This window comes from Cryptomeria japonica, chromosome 9, assembly GCF_030272615.1.
Source record: "Cryptomeria japonica chromosome 9, Sugi_1.0, whole genome shotgun sequence".
Lineage (NCBI taxonomy): Eukaryota > Viridiplantae > Streptophyta > Pinopsida > Cupressales > Cupressaceae > Cryptomeria > Cryptomeria japonica.
In genome coordinates, this window is record NC_081413.1 from 569,330,925 (window position 1) to 569,358,779 (window position 27,855).

General features: G+C 35.5%; 1 protein-coding gene across 3 annotated transcripts in view; it reads right to left on the reverse strand.

The window, feature by feature from the left end:
• Positions 1–1,127: 1,127 nt before the first annotated feature.
• LOC131051283 (K(+) efflux antiporter 5) overlaps positions 1,128–27,855 on the reverse strand; it is a 133,901-nt gene continuing 107,173 nt past the window's right edge. Inside the window, exons 15-20 of one of the 3 annotated variants that reach the window (XM_057985730.2) lie at positions 17,284–17,379; positions 6,530–6,718; positions 6,336–6,413; positions 2,154–2,198; positions 1,973–2,065; positions 1,128–1,672 (exon numbers count right to left, since the gene is read on the reverse strand). In XM_057985730.2, the coding sequence (XP_057841713.1) occupies positions 1,649–1,672; positions 1,973–2,065; positions 2,154–2,198; positions 6,336–6,413; positions 6,530–6,718; positions 17,284–17,379 (525 nt within the window). In that variant the 3' untranslated portion in view covers positions 1,128–1,648. Of the gene's footprint in view, positions 1,894–1,972; positions 2,066–2,153; positions 2,199–6,335; positions 6,414–6,529; positions 6,719–17,283; positions 17,380–27,855 lie in introns of all 3 variants that reach the window. The other 2 variants (XM_057985728.2, XM_057985729.2) reach the window with 2 other exon arrangements.

Sequence of the window (27,855 nt, forward strand, 5' to 3'; positions counted from 1 at the left end):
TCATGAAAACTTATATTGCTGATTAAATGTTGAAATTGCATTGCATTGTTGTTTCTTAGTTGTTAGTTTTACTCGTATTGTTAATAGGTTTTGGAATATTGCCTATAAAAATTACAAAAATAAAATTGTGTGCTATTTTGGATCAAGTTAGTGCTGTTATCACAAAAGTTTCTCTATGAAGGCTTAGTGCCAATAAGTCACCAAATCAGTACAATTCTACCATAATGAACTTGGTTTACGTAAGCCTATGAAGAAGTTTTGTCCAGTCTCTTCAAACAAGGATATTTTCAAAACTTTTGGGAAAGGCTAAAAAATTAAAATTCCAGTTCACATTTATCAACAATGAGGTATTTCAAGAAATAATGGAGAAAAAGAAAAATAATGTCCGTCCCCTAATATAGACAGAGATGAACACATACATGGGAAACTAAATTTTATTAGAGGTTGTGCAAAGACAAAAACGCAACATGCAAAAGCAACAAAGTTATGCATCTAGTTCCTAAAGACTTTTCAGTCAACTACATCATTGAAATCTAATATTCCTCACATTTACGTGAAAATTGTTTATTTTACAGCATCCATCAATTTTTAACTGGTTGTTCTGCACTGAAATAATTAATGGAGCACTGTCCAAATTCTGCTTCCTAAGAAGGACCCCTTTGTCCAATTAACTGTTATTAGGCTCTCTTTCCCCCCTCACCCACTCTGCACAGATTATGTTAGAGCCTAGCAGCAATGTGCTTTACAAAGGCTCAAAGTTTACTATATGCTTGATTTAGATTTTCAATTTTTCACAGATGAAATTGCAGGAAAATATAAATTTGATGAAAAGAAATGCCACCAAAATTCAAAAAGGATTTATGAACCAGCTATGACTGAGAATAAGGTTTAGAGATGTCTAATATGAAAACCTTTGACTGCACAATATATGCAACCATAATGTTGAAAATAATTGTGGTCGTGGCATCTCAAGGATATTTGAGTTATAAACCTTTCTAGTGTTTTGCATATTTGCCACTTGGATAATTTTTTAGGCGAACAATGACTCAAATTCAAGTGCACGTTCCAGAGTTGAGTTCTGCTGACATTGTCAAAACTCTTCAATGTGATGTGAACAGATGAAAAACTGAATCCAAAACTGCATCAAGAAGTTGATACAAATAAAGAATTGACCAAAAAAAATACATGAGTAATATTACAAATCCAAGATGAGCCCAAATGGGACATCTTGAAGAGGTATGCAAATGATTGGCCTCCAAAAAAAGCCGTTCCACATTTGCAGCCATTACAATACTTAATATTTTGATGTAGTTAAAGAATCATTTGGATTACAGATTAACTCCATAGCCTTTAGATGTGTACAATAAATTGAGCCTATACCTTTAGCAGCAACGCATGGCGGATTTACTCAAACTTAGGTTTTTTCAGATATACCAGAATTAACTGATTGGAACAAACAAAAAACACAACCTTGAAAGTCATAACATGCAATCATTCATTAAACCTGATCCAAAGTGCACGATTCCAACCACAAAGGTGAACTGCACCCCAAACCAGGCTAGGTAAATTTGTGTACACTGCATTTGAATGTGCTTGAAGCCTTGACCACTAACAAGTCACACGCCGAGCATCCAGGTTGAGACAAGCTTCAATCCCGCTCCTTTGATAGCACCTGCATGCTACAATTCTTAAAATGAGGAGTCATCCAGGATACTTGCAGCTTCCGCAAAATATCCTGCCTCCTTTATATGAAAATTCTTCATCATTACTGAGAACCTTGGACTGTAACCAGAATAGATTGTGTGCTTCCAGAGTGAAAGTTCTCTCCTTTAGAGACCACCTGCAAATGCGAGTCTTAGCTCAGACCTGCCCCAAGTGAAGGCAGTTTTCGAGCTATAGGCTCCACAATAATTACCTACAATATCCCCTATTAAGATAATCTATGCATATCAGCAGTTGAAGGGAGACTGACCTCTGTTGGATTGCTATCAGAAGGGAACCAATTTGCGAGGACACCCAAGTGCATGATTCCTGGAATCATTCTAAACAGCAAAGGTGTGGTAACCTGCATTCAATGCTCATCTTTTAATAAGCCATAAAATTAATTCACCTGTACCTAGCAGAAATACAATTCTAAACCATCCTTCTATTACCAGGCTAAAAGCTGTTGTTCCCAATAGCAAGAGATACAATTTTCCCTGTTCAAAACAAACAACAGGGTACTATAAATACTTACATATCTATTAAAAGAATGTAACCATACTCTGCCTTATGCATTTAACATGAAACAAACAAGAAAAGAGGGCTATGAATAGTAAATACTTATCTATTAGAAGACCAAATAATATATGCAAAAATATAACCATGCTCTGTCCTATGCATTTAGCATAGGAGGAAATAATCAATGCATCAATTAAAAAACTCACAAGCCACGGAGGAAAAAAATCCCCATCTTTCTTAGATATGTGGGAAAAAAATCAAAATGTCCATATATCTATAAGAAAAATGGCATTCAAAACATTTCCAAGAGAATCAAAGAAAAGCAAGAACAGGAATGTTGAAGCAAGCGGATTTATGGCAGCTTTCCTAGAAGAATACGAAGTAGATCCATGAACCCCGACTTTATTACTGAACCCAATCTGGTTTCTTCAGGGGTCAGGAAGAGACAATCTTTGCATTTTAAGAGAACCTATATACTTTAGTCACTAACTGCAAAATTTGAAAGGAGACCTGGTTGATGAGAGAATAGGAAACACTGTAACTCAATATTCTCCAAGTTTCTAGGATGAGGGGATAGGTTTTCGGCAGGGGGTCCGCTATATGTATGTGTGTATGTAATGTCTCCACTTTGAAATATAATTTAATAATAAATAATAATAATATTAAAATACAAAAGAACAAAAATAAAAATTAAATTAAAATATAAAAAAATATAATTAAAATTTGATTACAGTTAATGAATGGTCAAAAGGTATGAAATGATAAGATGTGACTCCCCCAAATATGAGGTATAAAACGGAGAAGAGAACTCATTTGAAGGGAGGATAATTTTGGGAATCAGAAGTGCAGATCTGATTGTGAAAGGTTGTGTCCCTTTCAAAGGGCAGAAATAATGAAGAGTTGCACTCTTTCAAAGGGTGCTAATGGTGAAAGGGTGTGTCTCTTGCCATAGGGCATACACGATGAAGAGGTGTGGCGCCTCCCTCACATAGAGAGATATTAAGGAAAGGAATCAAAAGCATACAGTGACATCACCATCGATCAGATCAGATCAGAACTGTTATTAAGTTAGAGGCAGTAACATCCTTCTTCTTGGTCGTATGCATGGGGATGTGCTTAATATATGAAGCCTAGAATTTAATAGTAATATTAATATAGACTGCAATATGTATGACAGTCATACCTAATTTCATATACATTCATAGCACGTGAAATACCGATATATTAAACAGTCTAGTCCTTGATCTTTCGCTAATGAAGAGTTGCACTCTTTCAAAGGGTGCTAACGGTGAAAGGGTGTGTCTCTTGCCATAGGGCATACATGATGAAGAGGTGTGGTGTCTCCCTCACATTGAGAGATATTAAGGAAAGGAATCAAAAGCATACAGTGACATCACCATCGATCAGATCAGATCAGAACTGTTATTAAGTTAGAGGCAGTAACATCCTTGTTCTTGGTGGTATGCATGGGGATGTGCTTAATATGTATGCTTAATATATGAAGCCTAGAATTTAATAGTAATATTAATATAGACTGCAATATGTATGACAGTCATACCTAATTTCATATACATTCATAGTACGTGAAATACCGATATATTAAACAGTCTAGTCCTTGATCTTTCGCTAATGCCTTTGTGAGGATAGGTTGGTTTGTGTAGGGAAAGGTGGAGTAATTCGGTCACTAGATGGGTAAATCCCAAGATGGGTAAGTACATATATTTCTGAAGCCTTGAGTGAGAGTCCCGAGATGGGCATAAACATATGTTCCTAAGAAACCTTGAGGGAGCCCACTCGTAGACTGTTTCCAACCATCCTAGCACAGTAATTCCATCATCTTCCGCAAGGTTAGGGAAGAAGTGAGGGAAAACCCTAAATTTAATTAGTTATTTATTGCATTATATATACTTCTAATCGCAATAACCTAATTTAAGACAAAATGATGTTAAATGATGTATGCAACTATTGGGAAACAAGAAATGTTCTAATAGGGGACATTACAGTGTGTGTGTGTGTTATTATATACTATAATTTACACAAAATGTTATATAAAATGAAAAATTTGTGTATGTATATATGTGTGCATGTATGTGTATTATTATATACTACAATTTACACAAAATGTGTAATAAAGTAAAAATTTGCAAGGGAGATACCATCAAAATCAAATTATATGACACGTAAAAACACGTGTTTTAATAAATGTCAAGCCCAATTTAATTCTCTTTCAACTGAGATTGTGTCTGACGAAGAAGTGAACAAGCCTGCTTAGCTTACTTCTGTTTGAAGCAATGATTCCTGTTTTGAGGAATACATTTTAGGTTTATTTTGTTGAGTACGAAAATCTGTTTTGCTGTGAGGAACATTCCCCTGGCAAAGAGGGCGTCTTTACGATGTCCCCATTTTTTTTTAATTTCTAGAACAGCGGGAGGGCATTCTATCCCAATTCCCATTTCCCCAAGGTGTCTCCATTTGGAGAAGCATGTGAAAAACAGGGGTTCAAGTCCCTGCGGTACACTATAAATTCTTTTAATTTTTAAAAATCAGTGTCCCACAAGGATGAATTCCCAAGGGTCCAAGAGATGCCTCTAATGTACTAGATGTTCCATGGACTAGGGGGCTCAGAGGAGATGTCTTTCTTCTCTAGAAATGGACAGCCTACACCATTTGATGCCATAGGAATAAATAAGGTAACGTTAAAAACCCCTGAAAATCATGAAGGATACAGATTGTTGTTTACAATTCAATAATTGTATTTATTTTTAAAAGTCTAGCTTCTTTTAGTTTTTTACTTTGTTTAAGCTATTTAAATAGTCGTAACCCCACCTTCCCTGAATTTCAGGAAAACTTTTTGCCATTCCAAATGTGTCCCTCCAACTTAGACAATTAGGAAAGTGCTGTTTAAAATAAGGAACATCTAATCACGTTCTAATTTCTACCCACAGGTTTTCCTTTTTTTTGTATACCGAACATTAAAGAATTGAAAATTTGCAAAAAAATATCAGCACCTCCAAAATACATCTATCAACATTATTCATCCTTGAGGCTTGTGTGCTATTAGTTAAAACAATAGTATGCTGGTCCTATTCAAAACAAATTGGTCAAATAGTTGTACTAAGAAGCAATGAGAACTCTGGCTTGTTTCTCTGGTCAAATCAGACTAATTTACAGAACTGCATGAGAAACCAAACAGAGTCATCCCAATGCTTGCTAAACAGATAAAGGCAAGTGGAGGAATTTTAATAGAGGAAAAGACATAAGGCACCTTGATGAAAACCTGCATAAAAAGGCTCAGCAAAATCCCACAAAAACTCACCAAATGGACTACTCCAAACCTTTTCATCATGGTAATCTGCACTTCAACAGGGATAACATCTCTAACAGTAATCCTATAGCCAACCCAACTCAATCAAAATAGTTGCAACTGAATACTGAAAATGACATAGACAGCCTGCCCTTCTTCCATGTTAAAAAATTTCAACACCTATAAAGGTAACGAAAAATGCATTCTTATAGTCCTCTAAAGTCTAAATAAGCCTGTATATTATATATCTTAAAATTATAAGGCTGATTTCCTTGCATTTGGCACTTTATAGACTTTTATATGCTTCATTTTTAAGTTTTACCAAGTCCTCTTATCAGTGCTCAGTGCTATGTAATGCAGCTCTTCAAAAGCATTTTTCGTAACTGAATGCTTTTGTCCCATGGGCTCCTTGTGCTATTAGCAGACAACTGTTTTCTTATTTTTTGCAATATTTCCCTGTCATTAAAATATTGCTATCTTTAATCAAAGAAAAAAGCTAGTAACTGTTAAATTTATTCTTCAACATAAATCCATATGCTTAAATTTGGCATTGAAATGTTTTTTAAAGGCTTACTGCAATGATCGATTTTGTATGGAAATGAGGTTAATAAAAATGCATCATGGTTGACGCTATTTACTTAAAATACAGTTTCAGTTTTACAGGTTATAAAAAGAAAAATATGGTTGAGGAAATTGCACATTATTAGAAACTTGAACCCACTAATCTGCTGAAAACTACTGCCTTCAGCACAAATAGTTTCTTGAATGTGGAGATGTTCAATACCTAATCATAATTCTGGAAAGGACTCACCTCAACTAGATGGAGATTTGAAGCACGACTCAATAGAACAAAAGCGAACTCCCCAATCTGAGCCAGAGAAATGCCAACCTGAAAAATGATTGGATTAAAAGAACATCAAATGGCTAAAAGATTGAATTTGGTAATAATTTTACATCAGATATAGTTAGTTAATATGCAGAGATCAAGGGAGGCATGTTTCTTACAAGAAAGGAAGTCCTAATGGGGTATTGAAAACCCTTCACAACAACAGTAACCACAACTGTCTTTGCAATGATTACCAAAATCACAGATGCTAACAGTACATCTATATGATTCCACAGGAACTGTACATGAATAAGCATGCCAATACTGGATAAAAAGAGCGCAGCAAACAAATTACGTATGGGTTCCACCTGTCAATAAATGAACACTTATAATTAGAAAGGTTTTGGTAAGTATGTTGGCAGCAATATTTAAGATGTTGAAAATTATAGCCTCAAAAGCTTTATAAAAATGAAGAAATAAGAGACTGATAAACTATTATCTCCATTCTTCTTGTTAAGATGGTTGTTAACTTATCACTGCCCACCAACTCTATATTACTGCACAACTTGCAGATTAAATTCAGTCATACAATATGTACCATATAATATTTGCACAATTTATTTGCAGTCAACAGAACTAAGGAAATGCTTAGTTGCACACAAGTTAAAACAAGTGAAGTATTCCCAATAGTTTCTCTCATTTAAAAGGAGGTTATTAAGAAAGAGAATCAAGTCAGATAAAGAAAACTTTAGTTCATAGCCCATCTGTCACAATTAGGACTAAGCATCGAGTAGAATCCTCACAATACGAGAAATAACAAACAATGTCAACTATATCTCATAGATACAGACTAGAAAATAATGTGCACCTCAAGTGCGATAATTGTCAGTTACCTAAGCTAAAGGTACAGTAAAACCAACAACATGGTTGTAGTACAGAAATAAATAGGAACAAACATGCAAATAGACAGAATACACAGCAATACTAATTGTGTTAACAGTAACAGCAAGGTACACCACCATAAAAACTGAAAGGAATGGGCATGTGAGAGCCCATATTTGAAATCTATGCCATGGCAGAATCCTATTGAGCCTTCTAACTATAGTTTTGGACAAAATTCAGTACAACATATTACACAAAACAATTGGGCAAAACTGATCCATGATTTCTTCCATTGTGCAATCTAGATAAGTGCTAGTAGAATGGTATTGATTTGTAAGAAAATTTTATTATTTCTTCTCATTTCCTCCACCACCTCTAGAAAATCAGCCTTTATGAAGTCCCAAAACGATTGATAGAGCAAGGCCAAAAAGCATCTGAATCTGGGACAATGTCTTTGTTAGATGAGAAGACTTCTTCTCTCAGGTTTTGTTCCTTTCCTTTTGCCAAAAAAAAAAGGTGCATTAGGGGGCTCTGCAATTCAAGTTTATCTTTTCTTGATTCTTATAATAGTCTTATAATAAGTTTTGATGAAGTCCCAAAATGAGTGATAGAGGCCAAGAAGCCAACTGGACCTAGGACTTTGTCCTTGTTGAATAAGAAGACAATTTCTCTTTGCTCTTGTTACATAATTAATAGTGAAGGTTGTGCACTTTCAGTAATTGTGTCCATCTTAGGGAGATTCTCAAAGTATTGAATGGTGTGATCAGCAATTTCAGAAATTGTGGTTGTAACCTAAAAGTTCGAATCCTAATGGAAGGAAAAGCAATCATTTGTTGATTGTTGACAGATGATTTGTGCAATTTTTCTCTGTCTCTAATGCCAACAGTATCCTTGCCACTATTGAGCTATATTATTGATGATTTATTCCTCCACAGCCATTGCAACTGTAAACTCTCTCTCTTACTCATTGTTGCAGTTTTACATGGGTTCTTACATCTTCAACCATTCTTGTCAAATTTTGTATATTGTATGTCCTCAGATTTAGTTGCCTTCAGACCACAGTTGGGCTAATTTGAATGAAAACAGTTGCATCCTTTATAAATATTTCCAGAATTATGAGCCAATGATCTGAAAGAGTGGAATCGCTGACATGAGCATTTGTATTGTTTGGGAGTGATGCAATGACTGGATATTATTATCCTGTTTCAACTTTCCAGAAGTGTGTTTCTATCTCTTACTTCTATTTGTCCCAGTGAATTGACCTTGCCTAAAGTCCTGATGCTTCAATCATCGATTCATTTCCGTAAGTGCATCAACTGCATGACTACTAAAGTTATCCCTGCCTGCCTGTTTTTTCTCTAGCATTTTAGCCACATCAAAGTCTCCCACAAGGATTAGATGAGAGGTTGAGCTGCATTGCTTGTGAACCGATCCTTTATGTGCCTTAGAAGCACAATATGGTGAATTTTCCATGAGGGAATATATATATATATATATATATATATATATAGATTGAGTATTGTGAAGAGTTTCAGTGATTCAAGAGAGTGAAAATAGGAGGCCATTCCCATAGAAAAGAGGTATGAGAACCCTCCATACCTTATTCAGTCCCATTTCATCACGACCTTCGTATTTCAACAAAACACAAGATGCTTGCTTCTCCATATACCAGTACATTAAGCTATTTCCTGTGATTTCATAATCATTTTTGTCACAGGAATTAATTCAATTTCGTTGTCTCTTACTTTATCCTTGAGCATTTCATGTTTATTGGTTACATCAATACATCATATTCCAAAAGATAAAATTCTGCATTATAATTCCCCAGGTGAGAAGGATGTACCTTTACCAGAGTGCTGATACTAGCTAGTGAGCTTAAGCATTTAGAGTTGTCTCGTCTTGGTCAGTGCCTTGTCAGTTTGCAGTCATCATTGACTATGACCTCCTTAAAGGATTTTCTCTTTTTGGTTCTAGCTTACCTATGGTTCCCAGATCTACAAATTTAATGTGATGAGATATTCTAAAGGAAGCATGTGTGAAAGCTTAGTGTTTTAATCCTAGTATGGCTTGTGGGTAATTGAACTCAAAGTGCATTGCACCAGTTCAAGATATTTTACTGTGGCCATCTTCTCTTGTTTTGCTTTTTTTGTTACGATTTTTGTAAACTGCAGCATCATTTCAACGTCTTCCATATCATTCGTCTTCTAAGTTATCCTCTAACTGTGTTACAAATAAGTTTTGCAGCTTTTGCTAAACAATTTGTGTCATTGTTATTTCTTTTCTCTTTCTAGAATAGACTTTTGGGAAATCATTTTCATTTTTTCTTGTACTGTTATTGTAGTTGGGAATTTCTTTGGAGTACAGAAACAAAGAGAAGTGGAGGCTTAGCTGGTTTGTTAATGCCAATTGTAGCACTGCTCTTCCCATCTCTTCTGGGAAGACTCTGGCTAAATATCCATGCTCATTACAGACCCTAGACAAGAAAAGAATGTTTGTTTAGTGCAGGGTTGCACCCACTTTATTCCTTCCATCTAAAATAATATCATACTAGAATAGGTCGATCCAAGATTACATCACTGTACACGTTCTAATGACTTTTCTCAAATCTTTTTTAGAGAAGATTATTTCCACTTCCAGTATCCACAATGTAGCAATGGTAGTCTCCAGAACTATGCTTGGCAAGTCTTTCATCAGGCTGACAGCAGGAATTCATAATAAGACTCGAGTTTTTATAAATCATAGGCCTGACTGGCATATCTTAACCTTCTCATATTTTATTCAAAAGACTGCCAACAAGTATCCATTTGACATCATCAACAGTTCCACAGGTCAAGAGGGTTTCCAGATTTCTTTCACCTAGTCTCAGAGACTTCAGTCCTAGGAAGGACACCGCATATCTGCAGATCAGAGCCCTTTCTTTGAGTATCCAAGGCAGTCGTTCCATTTCATCCATAAAGAATGAAGTTTTTAGTGGGTTTTCCATTTTTGGGGGTTGCATCCATTTTCCTTCTGGATGGGAACATTGGATCTTGGCTTAGATATATTGGCATGTTGTCTTAAAAAACCTGCGAATCCTCTTTGCAAATCTGTCAACTTATTATACAACTATGTATTGCATTCTCGATGTATATCAATTGGCTAGATTGAATTTACTCTTGAACTTGACCATGAGTCCTAAACCACAGAAGAAACATTGGCCAAGTACTCACCAATTATTTTTGCAGCAAGGTGAATCACACATTTATTCACCCAGATGAGTTTTCGGTGAGTTTTATCAAGTACTCACTATTAGAGTATGCAAAGCAATGTCTAATTTGTATTATAATTCAAAGATGAAAAAATCTTAATCGGCAATAAATCTTTTGGCCGAAAAAAAATCGGGAATTGGGAAAAAATCGGCAATAAATCGGCAAAATTATCGAACATTTGAAAATATATAATTTCTTAAAATATTCTAAAAACACACACATATACACTAAATTTATAGAACACAATAACATATTACTAGTTTCCATCATATATAAATCATACTAATTTAAATCTTTGTAAGTTACAGAGCATATTACGAATTCAGACAATGTTCTAATACAAATTTCCTCCATGTTCTATTTTTTAAGATGTTTAATTTTCTTACATCTAAGCTGTTTAGGAAAATAATGGTAATTAGTTAAACATTGTGAATTTATGATATCCTATCATTTATATGTCTATCCAGTATCCACTATGTCGCAATTAATTTATTTCAGAGATAGTGTATTCACTATTCACATGGTGAATACTGGATACTCTATAATAAAAACTGGATAGACATATCCAATATCCTAAATTCACTATGTCGCAATAAATACAATCTATTAGTAAACCTTGTTCTGCAATAAATCTACCCTTACCCCTGCAACCTGTTGGCTGTGGCGTCAGCAACTACCATCAATCTTGTCGGCTGTCGCGTCTCCCTCCTATCGTGCGCTTAAAAAAATTAGCTTTGCCCTCATCCGTAAAAAATAAAGCCGCTTTTAGGTTTGCAAGATATTATAAACATTTCCACACTTTTTCATAATGCGATTTTTACAGTTTTCCGCGTGATTTTATCGGCAAAAATCTCCCCATTTTTTTTTTTTATAAAATCGCTCCTGATTTAAATGGTGATTAAATCGTCTAGGGTTTTGATTCGGGAGAAATCGCGATTTTGGCTATTTTTACATGATTTTTTCATCTAGAAGATATTTATGCATGTAAAATAATCACGACCTTGGAACTCACAAGTTCCATTGAAACACAAACGAATAACAAACATTAACCTCAATATGCTAACAAAAAATATTAAACCCAAAGCAAACAAGCTATAGGAAGCCAATGACAGAATAATCCAATATACCCCCCTTTATTACATCAATGAATTTAAAGTACTAATAAGAGATTCCTAAAATGTTGCAAACTTCAAACATCCAAGGAGCTTGGTGAAGATGTCAGGACATTGTTTTTGAGGAGAGCAAAATTGGATTTGGATATTGTTTTGTTGAACATGTTCTCATATGAAGTGGCAATCAACTTTAATGTGCTTGGTTTGTTCATGAAACATTCCCTTGATGGCCTTGATGACAGTATCACCTAGACTGTTGTTTGTCTTAGGCGGAAGGGGAAGTCCTCCCCGCCCCCCCAAGGATCGGGTGTCCTTACCCCTCCTTGAGTTGGGTTTGAGTTGTTGAAGGTTGGACAAGTTTCCTTTGTTCGACCTTGTTTGTCTTGGGCTTGCTCCAATCTGTTATTTTTTATTGTCTGCAGGCTTTCTTTTGATAGTCTCTGACTATGTTAAGGGTCACCGCCCTAGTTAATGCTGCCTTTTTGATCAAAAACATTGGATTATGAACAAGCTTAAGAAGACTTTAATTGTCGAAACATGGGAATCTAGGTTGCTTCTAAGGTATTCCTAATCCTTCTAAGGTGCAAGGTAACCAAATTGCTTCACAAACTACTCTACTTGATGCACAATATTCTACTTCAATTGAGGAACAAGCAATTGTAGCTTTCTTCTTACTTCCCCAAGAGATAGGCCCTGAACCTAAGTAAAATATCTCAATGTTGATTTCCTATTATCAATAGATCCTACATAATCTGCATTTGTGTACCCTATTTAAGAAGAATTCATCATTCTTTTATATTCCAAGCTATGGTTCATTGTAGCATGGATATACCTAACTACCATGTTTGCTACTTCCCAATGACACATCTTTGGTTCTTGCATGAACCGTCAAAGATAATTGATAGTAAAACTAATACCAAGTCTTGTGTAATCAAACCTCCAATCAACTATCAACAAAGAGTTGCATGTACTTGAGTAGATGCATTGGAAATAGATGATTGCAATCCACAGGTTTGCAATCCACTATTCTACACTTCTTTAGGATTAAAAAATATGGTGATTTATCTACCATACCTCTAAGCCAACACAATAGTGCAATAGCCCAAAATCTGTCATGTCAAATGCCTTCTTTAGATCATTCTTTTTTGTCTCAACCATTGTTTTGGAGTTGTTTGTGATTACCAAGCCATCAACATATAGATTAAGAATCACAATATCCCCCCCTGTTCCTTGAGGTAGAAGTTTGGATAATATGGATGCTAACTAAATCCATGCTATAGAAATTGTTCACCGACTATGATATACTAGGCTCTAGGAGCATGTTTGAGACCATAGAGAGACTTAACAAGTTTGCATACTATTTCTTCTTTACCTAATGCAATATATCTCTCTTGTTGGATCATAGACAGCTCCTTTGGATCTCCATTGACAAAGGCACTCTTTTACATCCATTGGATACAACTTCCATCCAAAGTATGTAGTTAGAGAAAAAAATCATTCTAATGGTCTTGATCTTTGTTGTAGGAGCAAACGTTTCTTCATGATCAATTCCTCTTTTTGGGCATAACCCTTAGCCACAAATCTAGCTTTATGCTTGTCTTTGCTAATGTGTATCTTCTTTGTGGTAGGATGCATAAGTCAATAAACCTTCAACTCATTGCTATACCCAAGAAGAATACACATCAGGATTTCTCATCAAGTTGTGAAACCAAATACACGAAGATGAGAAATAGATGGCTTAACTCCTATCTAGGTTTCCTATGGTATGATGCCATCAAGTACTTTGGTTGGTGTGCAATTTAGAAGATAAATTGTTGTATTCTAAGCTTCAACCCAATATGCATGTCCCACATGAGAATCCTTCAATATGCTATATACCATCACCATAATGATACAGCTAAATCGTTCTAAAAATACATTTTGTTGAGGTGTGTTAGATGCAATCAATTACCGATTAATTCCATTATCCTTCAAGTAGGTGGAGAATTCTATGCTACTGAATTCCCCCTCAATATGAGCAAAGCAAACAAATATAATGATTTGTTTCTTTTTCCACAAGATTTTGAAACTCTTAAGAGTAGGAAAATGCTTCATCTTTGGTCTACAACCAATACAACAACATTTTTCACGTGTAATCATCAACAAAAAGTTGAAAGTACTTGAAACATTAAAACTATGTGCCATGGGTTTGCACAGATCGGTACACACCAACTACAAAGGTTTACTAGTAGGATGCTCACTAGTACTAAAGGGTGCTTGATGTTGTTTTCTAGTGACACAATTGGAACAAATAGTGTATACGGTGAAAATGGATGATGAAAACAATAATATTGAAAGACTAACAAAGATCCAACCACAAAACCCTAGCCTAACAATGAAAAGCATCCACCATACACAAATGAAGATACCTAAGACCATGTAAATCAACAAAATAAAACAAAGTATACCATTCACATGTCAAGTAGGGTTTCAATCTCCATTGGTCTTGTTTGATATATTTGCTCTCAAATTTTATGTGTGCACAAGAGCTCAACAAAGAACAAAAATGTGGTTGATAGTTTGATCACAAGAAGGCTCGATTGCATAAGATTGATTATGTCATTAGGGTCTTTGAAAATGAAGGAGAGTATCCTCTTATATAGAAGACACTGTAAGAAATGGAGGGATAAGATTAAGAGGTGTAAAGGTAAATGGTCGACTAGGATTAAAGGGTAGGTAGAGGAAATAATTAAATGATAAAGGGAGTAGGAAAGAAAAAAATTAAGAGGTGAATGAAATGTGTCATGGGTAGAAAAGACTAATGAATTAATTAAATAAATAAAGATTTATTTAATTAATAGAGGAAGTGGGATCAATTAAATAAATTAAAATAAATAAAATATTTATTTAATTAGGAAGGGATAATTTAAATAAATAAAAGTATTTATTTAAATTAGAAAAGGGCTAGAAGAGGATAAATGAATTAATTAAATTTTAATTAGACATGACAATTTTAGGTGTCTACAAATAGCACTCATCTTTTCAAGTGAGGAAAGTCCTTTAACCATTTCATTCTTAATAAGAGTAAGAAAATAATTAGTGCTAAAGTGATCAAATTGATGATCCCAAGATCATTTTTCTTAGTCACTAAAGCTTGATTATAGTTGACGGTATGTAATCTAAACATTTTACCAATTTTAGAAGCACTTGCAACAATCCTTGTACTTCTAGATTATCACATATGACTATAAGGCATATCTTTTTATCATCACTTTTATCAAACTCAATCCTCAAGTTGTGGTTGAGAAATTGATTGACAGATAATTTTGTAGTTGTGGTTGAGAAATTGATTGATAATTTTGGTAAGTCCTAGCATTTGTAAGACTTAAATGAGCCTGCAACAATTTATGCCAAATTGCAAGAAGATTGAACCAATACCTTGAATGTCATTGATGGTATCATCTCCAAGAGAAACTTCACCATGATGGGGTTTAAAATTGAGAAACCAATCCTTTTCTCCAATCATGTGCTTTGTAGCACCTAAGTCCACATGCTAAATTGAATTCGACTGTGAACCATTTTCACAAGTATGAGCAAAAACACATACTCTTCTTCTTGAGAGTTATTGTCTTCAGCAAAATTTCCATGTTGCTATTTATTATTCTAATCCCCTCATGCATTGTCACATTGAACTGGCTTCTTTTGATGCATTTTATCGTTGGACAATCCTTTTGCCAGAGATTTGTACCAACAACTTTTTACATTGTGTCTGGTTATTTGCACGAGAAGCCAGTCACTCATGGCTAGATTGTGTTTTGGCATCCTTTTGTGTTGTTATTAGAGATTGCCATGGCTGAGACTGGAACACTTAACCTCGAATCAATTTATCACCCGAACACTTAACCTTACAGATCCCTTGATCAGCAGCTTAAAAATCTTCATACAACTTCAACTATGGAGTTCAGTGATCTGATGTCTTTTCTTCAAAATTATATGGCTTCCTTATTTCATTCACCTTAACTGTAGACTACCACAATTACACGACCTCCTCAAACAAACAGCACCACACAATTGCTGCAGTCTCTAGACTGCAGATTTCCTACCTTTTTTATTGGGCTTCTCTTTCTAGAAAATCTGTGATCTCCCTCTTGTGGCCTGCACTCTACCTCTTTGGTGATTGTGCTTGTCTTCAAACAACAGCCCTCAATCTTCCTGCTTTGATACCATAACAGAGTATGCAACACAAAGTTTAATTTGTATTAGAATGAAGATATTTATACATGTTAAATAATCATTAACCTAGAACTCACGGGTTCCATAAAAACACAAATAAATAACAAACATTAACCTAAATATACTATCAAACAATAACAAATCCAGAACAAACTAGCTACAAGAAACTAATAATGAATAATCCAACATTCCCAAGTTCTTGACGATTTTCACTGAGTTAATGAATTTAAGTATTTTTTTTAGTTTGCGTACTTTTTGCCAACTCACCAAATTTGAGTCAAATTGGGTCTGTTAAGGTTTTGTTGACTTGCTGGATCCAAGTCAAACTTAATTAAAACAATATATAAGGTAAACAAAAATGATCCCCTTATAGGCTTCCACTAAATGTGTCTCCAAAGACAAGAAAAGGGGGATTCTCATCTGCCAAATTGGCATCTAAGTTGTTCATGGCCTAAAAAGCAGTCTTTGCCTTTCTCGTCCAACCACATCTGTAGTAATTCTATGTAACAGCTATATTAACATTGTTCCACAGAGTTTCCTAACAGGAAAACATAAGGACGGGGATTGGGGGTCCAAAGGCCTAAATTTGGGGACGGCGAAGAGGTGGTGGGACGGCGGCGATGGAGCGGTGCTGGTGGGGGGTGGCGATGATATAAAAATAGAGGTGAACTGAATCTTTAAGGCAAAATCTGCAATATAACATCTCTATGAGTGCCCCATGAAAGGCCAGCTAGTTTTCACGAAGTTAAAGGTTGCAATCAATATGTAATGGCATTTTCCACATAGCAAGTGACCTTGGTGGCATCCCTAGCGGAGGTGGTGGAAGCAATGGTGCTATAGGGGGACATTTCCCCCAAGTCCCCAAGTCTCAGAAACGTTCTCCTACAGTGTATGCGGGTTTTTTTTGGGGGGATGAGTCCCTGTGGAACACAATATATTTCTCTTATCGTGGCTTAGATGCAACAAGTAAAAACCAAATCATTCTCAACAACACTAAAAGCATATTTTCTGTAACAGTAATATTTTACAAATTACCTCAAAGAATGAAGGATGTGAGAATCATTTATTCAACATTAGAAACCATTTTTTATGTAGATGATATTTAATCAACAAAAGTCAAATAAAAATTATAACATATCTCTGCTAAGATGAGACGTGGAACAATTCCTTTTCAAATACTTTCTGAATGCATCTAATAGATTCCCTGACATGAGAAGCTTAAAACAAGAGCTTAGAGAAAACACTTCTACAAGAATGCTACACGCTAATCTAAAGCACCGAATAATTGTTCTATGGCTTCCATCTTGATTGCTCAAATCTGATTAAAAATTATAACATATAATCACGAAAAATTAAGCAAGACTTCAAAAATAGCAAATCGATGACAACTCCTCCTATAAAAACAACCCAGATAACAAGCAATTAAAGTCCAAATTAATATAGATTGTTAATAATTAATCTATTTCTTGCATTCCTTACTTGCTCAAGAGTATGGTGTGCAAATTCAGTGGTTGATATCATTACTCCTGCAGCAAACGACCCTAGTTCAAGGCTCAGACCTAATTTATCACTGCACTGTAAATCATAATAAAATATCATTCATCAGAATAAAATACTATATCCAAAATTCAGTGCTCTTTCTTGCTTTGTTACTGATATTTCAACAAATAATGAAAATTAAGCAGAAGAAATAAGAAAAATATGCTTGTGTTTGCCTCTTTAATTTGTTCACCCATTCCAACTGAAATAATTTATGCAAAGACATGCTTGGAAGGATTCCAAAATTCAAGATGTACATACAGAATTGTAAGGACCACTAAAGCAACACTGTACACAGAAACTCGAGAGGTCATAGAAAATATATCAAAAGAACTGAAATTGAAAAGTTAGCATTGAACACATAACTAATTAACTATATGTGCAATAGGTCAAAACCAAATGAAGACCAACTATCAAACCAAATTTGAAGATGGGAATCCCTAGATGTATATTGTTGTAAGGCATCACTAATCTGGGAGTCCAAACAATTATATAGTCTTAATCTCGTCCATAACAAAATATAACAGTAAAATCTCGAAAGTTCCAACAATTAATTAGAGCTCAGTCTACCAAAAAAAAAAGGATTCACAATAATAAAGCTAGTTCAATCTTAAACAAGGAATACTTATTCTACCTCATCCACCCTAGTCCAGTTCAGTCCTAACCTGTTTTATACGTTTCAATAGGAAAAAACTTAGTCACAGAGTTTAGTGAAATACATTAGGAAATTTCAAGTTTTGTCAAAATTTAATGATGGAAGAAAACAATCATTGAAAGTTCCAACAATTAATTAGAGCTCAGTCTACCAAAATAAAAAGGATTCACAATAATAAAGCTAGTTCAATCTTCAACAAGGAATACTTATTCTATCTCATCCACCCTAGTCCAGTTCAGTCCTAATCTGTTTTATACGTTTCAATAGGAAAAAACTTAGTCACATAGTTTAGTAAAATACATTAGAAAATTTCAAGTTTTGTCAAAATTTAATAATGGAAGAAAACAATCATTGAAAATCATTGATAAAATTTGTACAAATGAAAATCATTGATCATTCTTTGTCATTTGAGTTGGGATTATGTCATCATTTTAAAACGCATGTTTTAGTGCAACACGTAACAAAACAATGTTAAAGGTAAATTCATTCTTTGATAATTGAATTAGAAGGGGAAGCTACAACCTAAACTGAAAAAAGTGTACTTGCTATTTACAATTTGTATAGTGTTTTCTAGGTGTTCATGTGCATGCTGAAAAAAACTAAAGGTGTGTCTTTTTGGATTCACCTTGGACATAAGGTTGCTACATATTTCTACTTAAGGAAAGAGGTTTTATGTTTTCTACTAAATGAAAACCCTACATCAGCTACCATCCTTACACTTTTTAGCTAAATACATAAACTAAGCAGTGCAAGCGAACATAAGGGTTGAGTAGGCTTAAACACAAGGACAGGAATACTTAAGTGGATTGAATAAAGGAATCGATACAAAGCCATAACCTCCAGGTTTGAGTAAATCTACAATATAAAGCTTTCAAACACACTGAAAGCAATTTAATCTACTCAACACACATACACCAAGATGACATAAGCTAAACACAATAACTGCATTCAAAGATCCAGCAACTAACTTAACGACTATTGTAATTACAAAGCTTTCAGTAATCATTAAGCAATATTTAACTCATAAAAACACAATAACACAACACAACACTTCAAAAATGATTTGATTAACAAAATAGGTATATCAAATTCTATTGAATGATATTGAATTCTAATTTGTAAACAAAGTGCCAAAGCCACTTGTTTATAACTTATAACTGTTCACATGTGTTGCATGAAAACCAATAAGAATGCCAAAGAGAATAAATTCAAAGATTGAAAACCCTTGCTGAAGGAACAGATAGACACCCTGTACAGGAAAATATTTTGAAATTTGATGAAAATTGCTGCTGGTATGAGCTATTCTTACAGGAATCAATGCTTGTTGATGAATGTTAAATACTTCTGCTGTAAATAACTGTAAGCTCACTGAGAAATGACAAAATTATTGAACCCAGCCAGTGGAAAAATTGATCATTGCAATCTTCAAATCTAATATAGATCCCTGCTGCTGCTCTGATTTAACTGTTGCTGACATGACAGAAAATTCACCCTCTGCTCTGCTACTGAAATCAAAGCTCTGCTGATATGCTTCTCGGACAGATGCACCTCTATGAAAATTGGATACAATTTTGGTTTTTGAAAGGTTATGGCTGCTCCTAATAAAGACACTGCTCTATAAATAGTTAGCAATCATTTACCCAAATTCAATGTCGCCTAATATCAGCACACTTTTGTTCATAGTTTTGATAAAGTCTACACAAATACCAGTCAGACTTCCTTATATGGTACACCTCTATGAGTGGATTCAAACACCCTTTTGATGAAATTATGGTATCCCTTTATAAGCACATAACTATAATAAATAGCATATTTTTGAAAATTAGGCTTCGCATTTACACTTATATGCATATGCCTACAGTATCTTTGCAGACTTTAATTCTCAAAGGTATGTTTGTCTTTATATAGGTACATGCCTGCTAAGGTGTTTGTATTAAGTATTAACTATCAAAGTTGCACCCTTTGCTTTGTTAGGCACATGCTAAGAAATGTGATTAAAAGTTTGTTTTCAAAACACAACTGTTTATATACAAAGGCATATGCCTCTCTCTGTATTTGCAGATAAATTTCTCATCCTTTGTGATTTCCATCAATAGCGTGTGTTGGTGTGTATATTCACAAATTTTAACTTTCAAAGTTCACATCTCCATTATAGGGTGTGTGAATGTGTATTACGCTTACAAATTTCGAAGATCAAACTCCATTTTCACGTAAAAGGTTGTGTCCTCCTAAAGACAACTCCAATTGCTGGATCCTTCAGCTGCAGGGAATAGTACACCCATTTGCAACTGTAACATTAAACCCTTCAAAGTCTTCTGTTCTCAATCCCATCCTAGCCACTAGCCCTTCATCAATGAATTTATGGGTGGCCCCATTATCAATCAAAATTGTCACCCTTTGTCCTTGCAAAATTCCTCTAACATGGAAAGCATGATATCTAGGTGCCCCTGATATTGCTGCAAGTGTGCCCCCTGGATGTTCTCCTCCTTTTTCATCATGCTCAGCTTCATCCACAACAACCTCAAGCTCAGGCTCATCTTCCTCTGAATCGAAGATCACTTCTATGCAGTGTTCCACCGGTGTTGGGGACGGGTTTCTGGGATGGGGGGACCAAGGGCCTAAGTTTGCGGACGGCGGGGGGGTGGTGCTGATATAGTTATACATATACATATAGTACTTGAAAAACAAGTTTTGAAAAGATGTATGACAGTATAACAGTATAAGAATTACATTTCAAATGAAACTATAGGAAATTTGAAATACTAAATCTAAATACCAAGATTTCTTCAATGCTACTTGTGTTGTTATATGGAGCCTAAACAGACTCGAAGGTTAAATTTTCCCTACTTCTATCGGCACGGTTTCCCCCTATATTTTTCGACGGGGGTTTGGGGGCAGTGCCCCCAAGTTGGGGTAAAGGCGTCGGGTGTTATTTTTCTATTGGCCCATGTCCAATTAGGGTTACCCCTTAACCCCCAAAAAAGTCACTTTTTTTTTTAATTTAAATTTTAAACATTGCATATACGTGGGGGCGATGGGAGACGTCTGGGCGTCTCCTTGTCTCCTCGTCCCTCGAGAGACGTCTGCACGTCTCTCGAAGGAAGGGGAGACGCCCAGATGTCTCCTTGGGAGACGCGTTCCCTCGTCTCCGATGACGCTTGGGTGGCAATGGCAGGACGGTGGGGGACGTCCCAGAGACGTCCCCGTCTCTGAGATGCGGCCAAAAGGGGGGGGGGGGGGAGGGTCCTCGTGGAACACTTCTTCTATGTAGTGTATTTGACCCTTCCCCAAACACTTGTGGCCTAGTATCCATGGCTCCCTACAAGTGAAGCATAGTTTTTTCTTTTGTAGCTCATTTTTAGATTTGTCCATCTGCTAGGCTTTGGAGGTAAGGTTTAGGTTGTGGGGCACTCTTGTGAAATGAGCTCTTTTGTTGCCCTAACTAAGCGTTTTTGGGGGAAAGACTATTCTTCACTATTGAATTCTCCAATCTCAAAACCCTTTGGATAGCATCCTCCAAACTTATTGGTCCAAAGGTTCCCACCAAACCACAAAATGACTCAAATAATCCATCAATCAACAAAAACATGAGCCTTTTCTCTGACACCACTAGGACCATGACGGGTAGCCTTTGATATTCAGCTACATAATCCTCTCTATCAAACCTTGTTGCTTCAAATGTGTCACCTCCTTGAAATACAGCTTTGGGTCTCTTCTATCAAACCTGTCATTGAACCTTTGTTTGAAATCAACATATCTCACAATATGGTTAAGCCCTTGTGTTATCATTCCATGATGCCACCACTCGTGAGCAACATCCTCTAAATGTAAAATGACAAATTTGATAGCTTCATTTTTTGTCATAGGGCCGAGTGAAAAGTATGTATCTAATTTTTGAACCCAAGTTCAAGCATTTACATTCCCAGTGTTAGGACTAAGGTGCCATCTACCTTGCAAATCCCATGACATGTTTCCAACATCCATGGAAAGTGTCCTAAGGCACTTAGGGTGTACTGGGAAATTATTTTTGTATATTTATACTCACTATTGTTTGTAATAAAATCATAAGGGGTGATGGGTTCCACTAGCAGTGGTAAAGGTGGGTTGTGAACACAATTATTTAATATTGTTTTTGCCACATGTTGATTACTAGAATGAGATAATGACTTAGGAAGTGGACAAATGAGTGACCTTTGGACTTCTCCAAGTGGGTGCTTGGAAAAGGCAACAGGTGTCTCTTGGTATTTTGTTATTTATTACATTTAGCATTATGTTTATCTTGCAAGATTGGGCGCCCAAGTTGGGGGAGAAGTATTGGAGATAAAACCAGTGTCCATTCACCTTTTGTGGAGGTAAACCAAGGATAGTGGTCATTGGGAATGAAAAGCCTTCTTTGTACACCTTTATTGGTAGTTTTGGAGCTCTTGTGATTCTATAAATACAGCTCTTTGGATATAGAAGACGCGAGGAACAGTTGAATGTAGAGATACTCTATAAGAACAAGAACAAGTAGCAGCCATAAGGAGGTCGTACACAAGAACACAGGTGCTGCCATGTTGGAGGCAAAAAGGAGAATGGAAGTGAATGTATTGTAATCAAAACTATTGTTGATAATGCATACTTGGCCTCTCTTCTTGGTGGAGTTTTTTCACACAAGGGTTTTTCCATGTAAATATTGTATCATGTGGTGTTCTTATGTTGCTGATTTGTGCCTTAATGCTTCTATCTTATAGTGATGTTATTCTTTTTTCTTTGTGTTATAAGTTCACATAAGATAGGATTATTAAGCATTACGTGTAGACCGATTTTCGGCATCATAAAGAAGAAGGATCTAAGCATGGTGTTCCACATTAAGGTAACTTAGTTTTCAAATTTGCCTGTAAGTTTCAGATTTTCATGTTGTAGTTGTCCAAGCCTTGTATCTCATCCTTTGATTGGTTTATTGGATAAAGGTTGATCTTCACAATCTTTGGTATTGAATCTATATAATTCTCAACATTTAGTATCAGAAGTGAAGGTTAACAGGTTTTGGGTATTCCTCTATTTTTTATTTCTTAGCTTGGCAAGTTTGTGGGAATCTATTAAAAGGAATTTAGGGTTGTTAAAAGGTTTAAGGGGGTGCAATGAATTTTCAATGAGGAAACATTGTTTTGCAAATCTATGAGATTAGAAACCATGGATATTATCAATGTGATCTATGTTGGGCATTGGAAGCTCATGGTTGTGGATCTTCATGAAGTTGGTTATGGTTTGTTAGCCTAGAGTTCTTGTTTCATGATATGTGTGCATCCACTTGTCTGGTGGTTTTGTTTGTTTACCTTGTGGTCATGTGCAATGAGAAGATGTTCATGTTGGATGGGTATTGACATCCTGGTTAAATGGAGAAACACCAGCTATTTGGACTATAGAATGGAGTGCTTATGTTGGATTCATGGTTTTAGCCCATGGTTACATAAAAGCACTAAAAGATAAGCCATTGACCTCTTTTGTGAGTTGTGGAGCTGAAATGTTTCATATGGTTTAAGCTCCTGGACAACTTGTTTTTCATGTTGGGTTGCAATGATCTCTTGTTTTCAGCTGTTGGGTTTGTAGATATGAGATTATTCCATTATTCAAATGACATGTTTGATGTGAATGTCTGGATGTTTAAGTGGATTTTAGATTTACAGAGTGGTTTTGCAGGTTTTACATGTTCCCTAAAACTTATGGTATGTAGATTTGTGATAAGATTGTATTCAAGGTGTCTAGATGAAGACAGTTAAAGGTTTGCATGGCTACTTGGAGAGCTCTTATTGATCTATGATTACTACTATGTGGGTTTGTTTGGCAAATCAGATCTAGCGTTGATTATAATGTTTGAGTGTTGGAAATCCACATGTTATGCCTGATGCTAATGTGGGGTTGAATTTTTCAGTTTATTGAGATTGGAACATTGACTATGTATTTCTCCTTTGAGATGTTGCATATATGTTAATCTTGTAAATTGTCTAATGAGGATTCAATTTGGTAGGTCTTGTTGTTGGTCAACATTATTACATTGGTATGTTGATTGTAGTGAGAAAATAATTTTGGGGGAGTACTCGATATAGATGTTCTTTTGAATCTTAGTAATAGATTATGGTGCATGAGAAGCTCTGTTCAGTTTTAGTGGAGTTTTGGTAATGATGTTCATGATGCCATGTACAACTGAGTATCAATTTAAGTGGGAGATTTATGCAGTTACATAACGTGTTCTGTCTTCTTTGTTTCAAAATTTTGTTCTAAGCTGTTTTGTAGTGTGTAGTGAGTTATGGACAATCTTTGATTAGAAGATGGATGATCTTTTTACAATGATTGTTAGTGTCATAAGGAACTCTTAGATTTTGCCTTCAGATTACAATGAGAGTTTGACATGTTTGGTTCTATTGACAAAGGAAGTGCAATTGTATCTTCTTGGATTCGAGATTGCAGTTTGGCTCTTCCCTTTGATTGTGTTGGGGCCACGAAGGATCTTCAGTTCGGAGATTGATACCATGATGCCTGGATAACTTGGTTACACAAATTAATGGGAGCTTTGGCAGTGATGCGGATTCATCATTTGATGATGGATGGTTATCTTCATGTGGTTTGGAGATGGTGACATTTTGGTTTGCCATGGAGGACTCTCGAGTCATTGATGAGATGTCGGTTTATGATATGTTCTTTGAAGCATATGATCTTCCTTTGACAAGATGTCAGATCATGATGTTATGATATGTTCCTAATCTTATTGTTGGAACTTTGACAATGGTCTTGTTGGTTCCCTTTGGTTTTGGGCATTAAACATTTGCTTGGAGCTTCATAATTTTGTAGGGTTGCATTTGAAGTTAGCATGAATTGATTGGTGGATGCTCATTAGTTGACCTTGTTTGTGGTCATTTGTGCATTGGTATGTTGCATTGAGATAGGATGTTGGATATAAAGATATTTGATTGCAATTTAGAGCTGATATGTTGATGGTATTAAATTTTATCTATGATAGTATACCCAAGCTCGAGGTATGATTAGATTGGATGTGGCATGTTGGAGGATGTAAGGAGTTTTTCGCTTGATGGTGGTTATCATGGTTGCTTTGGGAGGTGTTTTATTGGAGCATGAGAGCATGGTGAAGATTCAGATGATACATGGATGGCTAAGGGATGCTCCACTTGTTTGTGATTCCTATGGGTGTATTTACAATGTATGATGTCAAGTGCAAGAAGGTGCCATCTATCTTGTGAATCCTATGACATGCTTCCAACATCCTTGGAAAGTGTCCTAAGGCACTTAGGGTGTATTGAGAAATTATTTTGTAATATTTATTCTTGCTATTGTTTGTAATACATTCATAAGAGGTTATGCATTCCACTAGCAAAGGTAAAGGTGGGTTGTGAACACAATTATTTAATATTGTTTTCGCCACATGTAGACACCTAGAATGGGATAATTAATGGCTTAGGAAGTGGACGAATGAGTGACCTTTGGGCTTCTCCAAGTAGGGGCTTGGAAGAGGCAATAGATATCTCTCGATATCTGTCATTTATTACATTTAATGTAATGATTATCTTGCAAGATTAGGTGCCCAAGTTGAAGGAAAGTATTGGAGCTAAAACTAGTGTTCGTTCAACTTCCATGGAGGTAATCCAAGGCTTGTGGTTGTTGGGAATGAAGAGCCTTCTTTGTACACCCTTATTGGTGGTTTTGGAGCTCTTGCAATTCTATAAATACAACTCTTTGGATGTAGAAGAAGTGAGGAATAGTTGAATGTAGAGTTACTCCACTATCACAAGGACAGGTGGGAGGCATAAGGAGGTTGTTCACAGGAACATAGGTGTTGCCATGTTGGAGGCAAAGAGGAGAATAAAAGTGAATGTAATGTGATCACATTTATTGTTGATAATGCATACTTGGCCTCTCTTCTTTATGGAGTTTTTTCCTGCAAGGGTTATTAAGCATGATATGTAGGCTGATTTTTGGCATCATAAAGAAGAAGGATCTAAGCATGGTTTTCCACACTAAGGCACCTTGATTTTCATGTTATAGTTGTCGAAGCCTTGTATCTCATCCTTTGATTGGTTTATTAGATATAGATTGTTTTTCACAATCTTTGGTATTGAACCTATATAATTCCCAACACCCAGAGCCATCAAAAGTGGGAAGTCAATTTACTCACTATATGTTGGACTTCTCTATTAGATTGTTGCATAGGATACCTCCTATAACCCCTTGATCCTCTCCTAGCATTGTTGTATTAATCAAATGGAATCTTATCCCTAATATCTAAATCAAGCCCTGCATACTCATCCATGATGGTAGTAAAGTCATTTGTATCTTGATTTTGCTCTTCTTCCCATTGTAACTCCACTCTAGGCAGAAAAGTGAGCTAGAAGGGTCTGGAAGTTGAACCAATTGGGGTTCTGTTGTTATTCATGTGATTGCCCGTCCCAAACTGATTTGAATTGTTGCCTTCTCCAACATTGTTTGGTGTTGACCTGCTGTAATTGACTATGTTGTTTAGGTTCTACATCATTTGCACTAGCATTTGACTCATTAGTTCTTGCCTCTCAAAGATTTGTTCTTGCCTTTTTAGGAATTCCTTAAAGTCATCCTCCTGATCAACCATTTTCTTTTGACCTCTGCCTCCAATCCCACTATTGTTTGCCTATGAAGTTGCTTTCGATTTCTTCCTTTCCCTTTCTAGGGCTCTCAAGTCTACGTCACTCAACTACATACACCAAATTCATCTAACAGGCTGGTAGGACCACTTGCTCTGATACCAATGGAATAACCCCTAGGTTTAAACAGGTTAGACCTCTATTTACAAACCAATCTCCACAATCTAAGTCACAAGGTTCAAATTCGAGTTCGTGTTCAGCAACAATAAAATTCAAATTTAGTTCAACGAGAAAAATTCAAAAACAAATAGACATTTAATCGCCTTATAAATTTAATTTAAAATATATTAATAATACATCCACATAATAAAAAAATATTAAATTTTAATTATTAAAGGTTAATATTAAAAATAAAATAATATTTTTTTTATAAAGTCAATTATACATATTTAAAATATTATAAAGCATAAAAAACCTAAACAAAAATCCACATAAGAAATCCGCACTAAAGAATTGGTCAAAGAAATTCTACTACAGAATTTTTGTTCCAAAGAAGTTTGTGCTTCATCCCTCCTCTTACACACCACAAACGAAATGCCCTAGCTGCTAGCAGGCAATTGGACGGACTATGTGAATTGACAGCAGAATAAATGTTTGCCATATCTTAAAGAACTCGCTCATTGACCGTGTCAGCTTTGAAAGTATTAGAATAATATCTTTATTATTAATTATTAATGGTCAATATTGTAACATAATGTACATTTTAGTTAGTTTCTATTTTACGATTGTTTCATTATAGAAACATCGTTTATGTAATTCTTTAAATGATTGTTTGATCATTTCATTAATTTATTCAATATTTTACCAAAACATGGTATCAAAGCAAGAAAAAAATTATTTTTCCTAAAATTTCAGATGAATTTTTTTAAGGTTTTTTGAGAAAATGAATTTCTTGGAGTGGTTTGATTTTGGACATGATTTTTTGAGTATCCCCGTGTCAAATCTCTTCTTTCGGCTGCGATTCTTTTTTTGCTCACACCTGCCTGCACGATGCGATTTTCCTTTGCGGATTTTTGTCTTTTCAGCCTCCACGACTCTTTTTCCCTACGATGCGAAATATTTTGTGTTTTTCTTTGGTTTTTCGGCGAATCTTTTGTCTACAGCTTATTTCAAGTCAAATTTTTTGCGCGTTTTTTAACACAATCGTGATGTGATTTTTTTTTGCGACGTCTTTGCTGCTCGTGA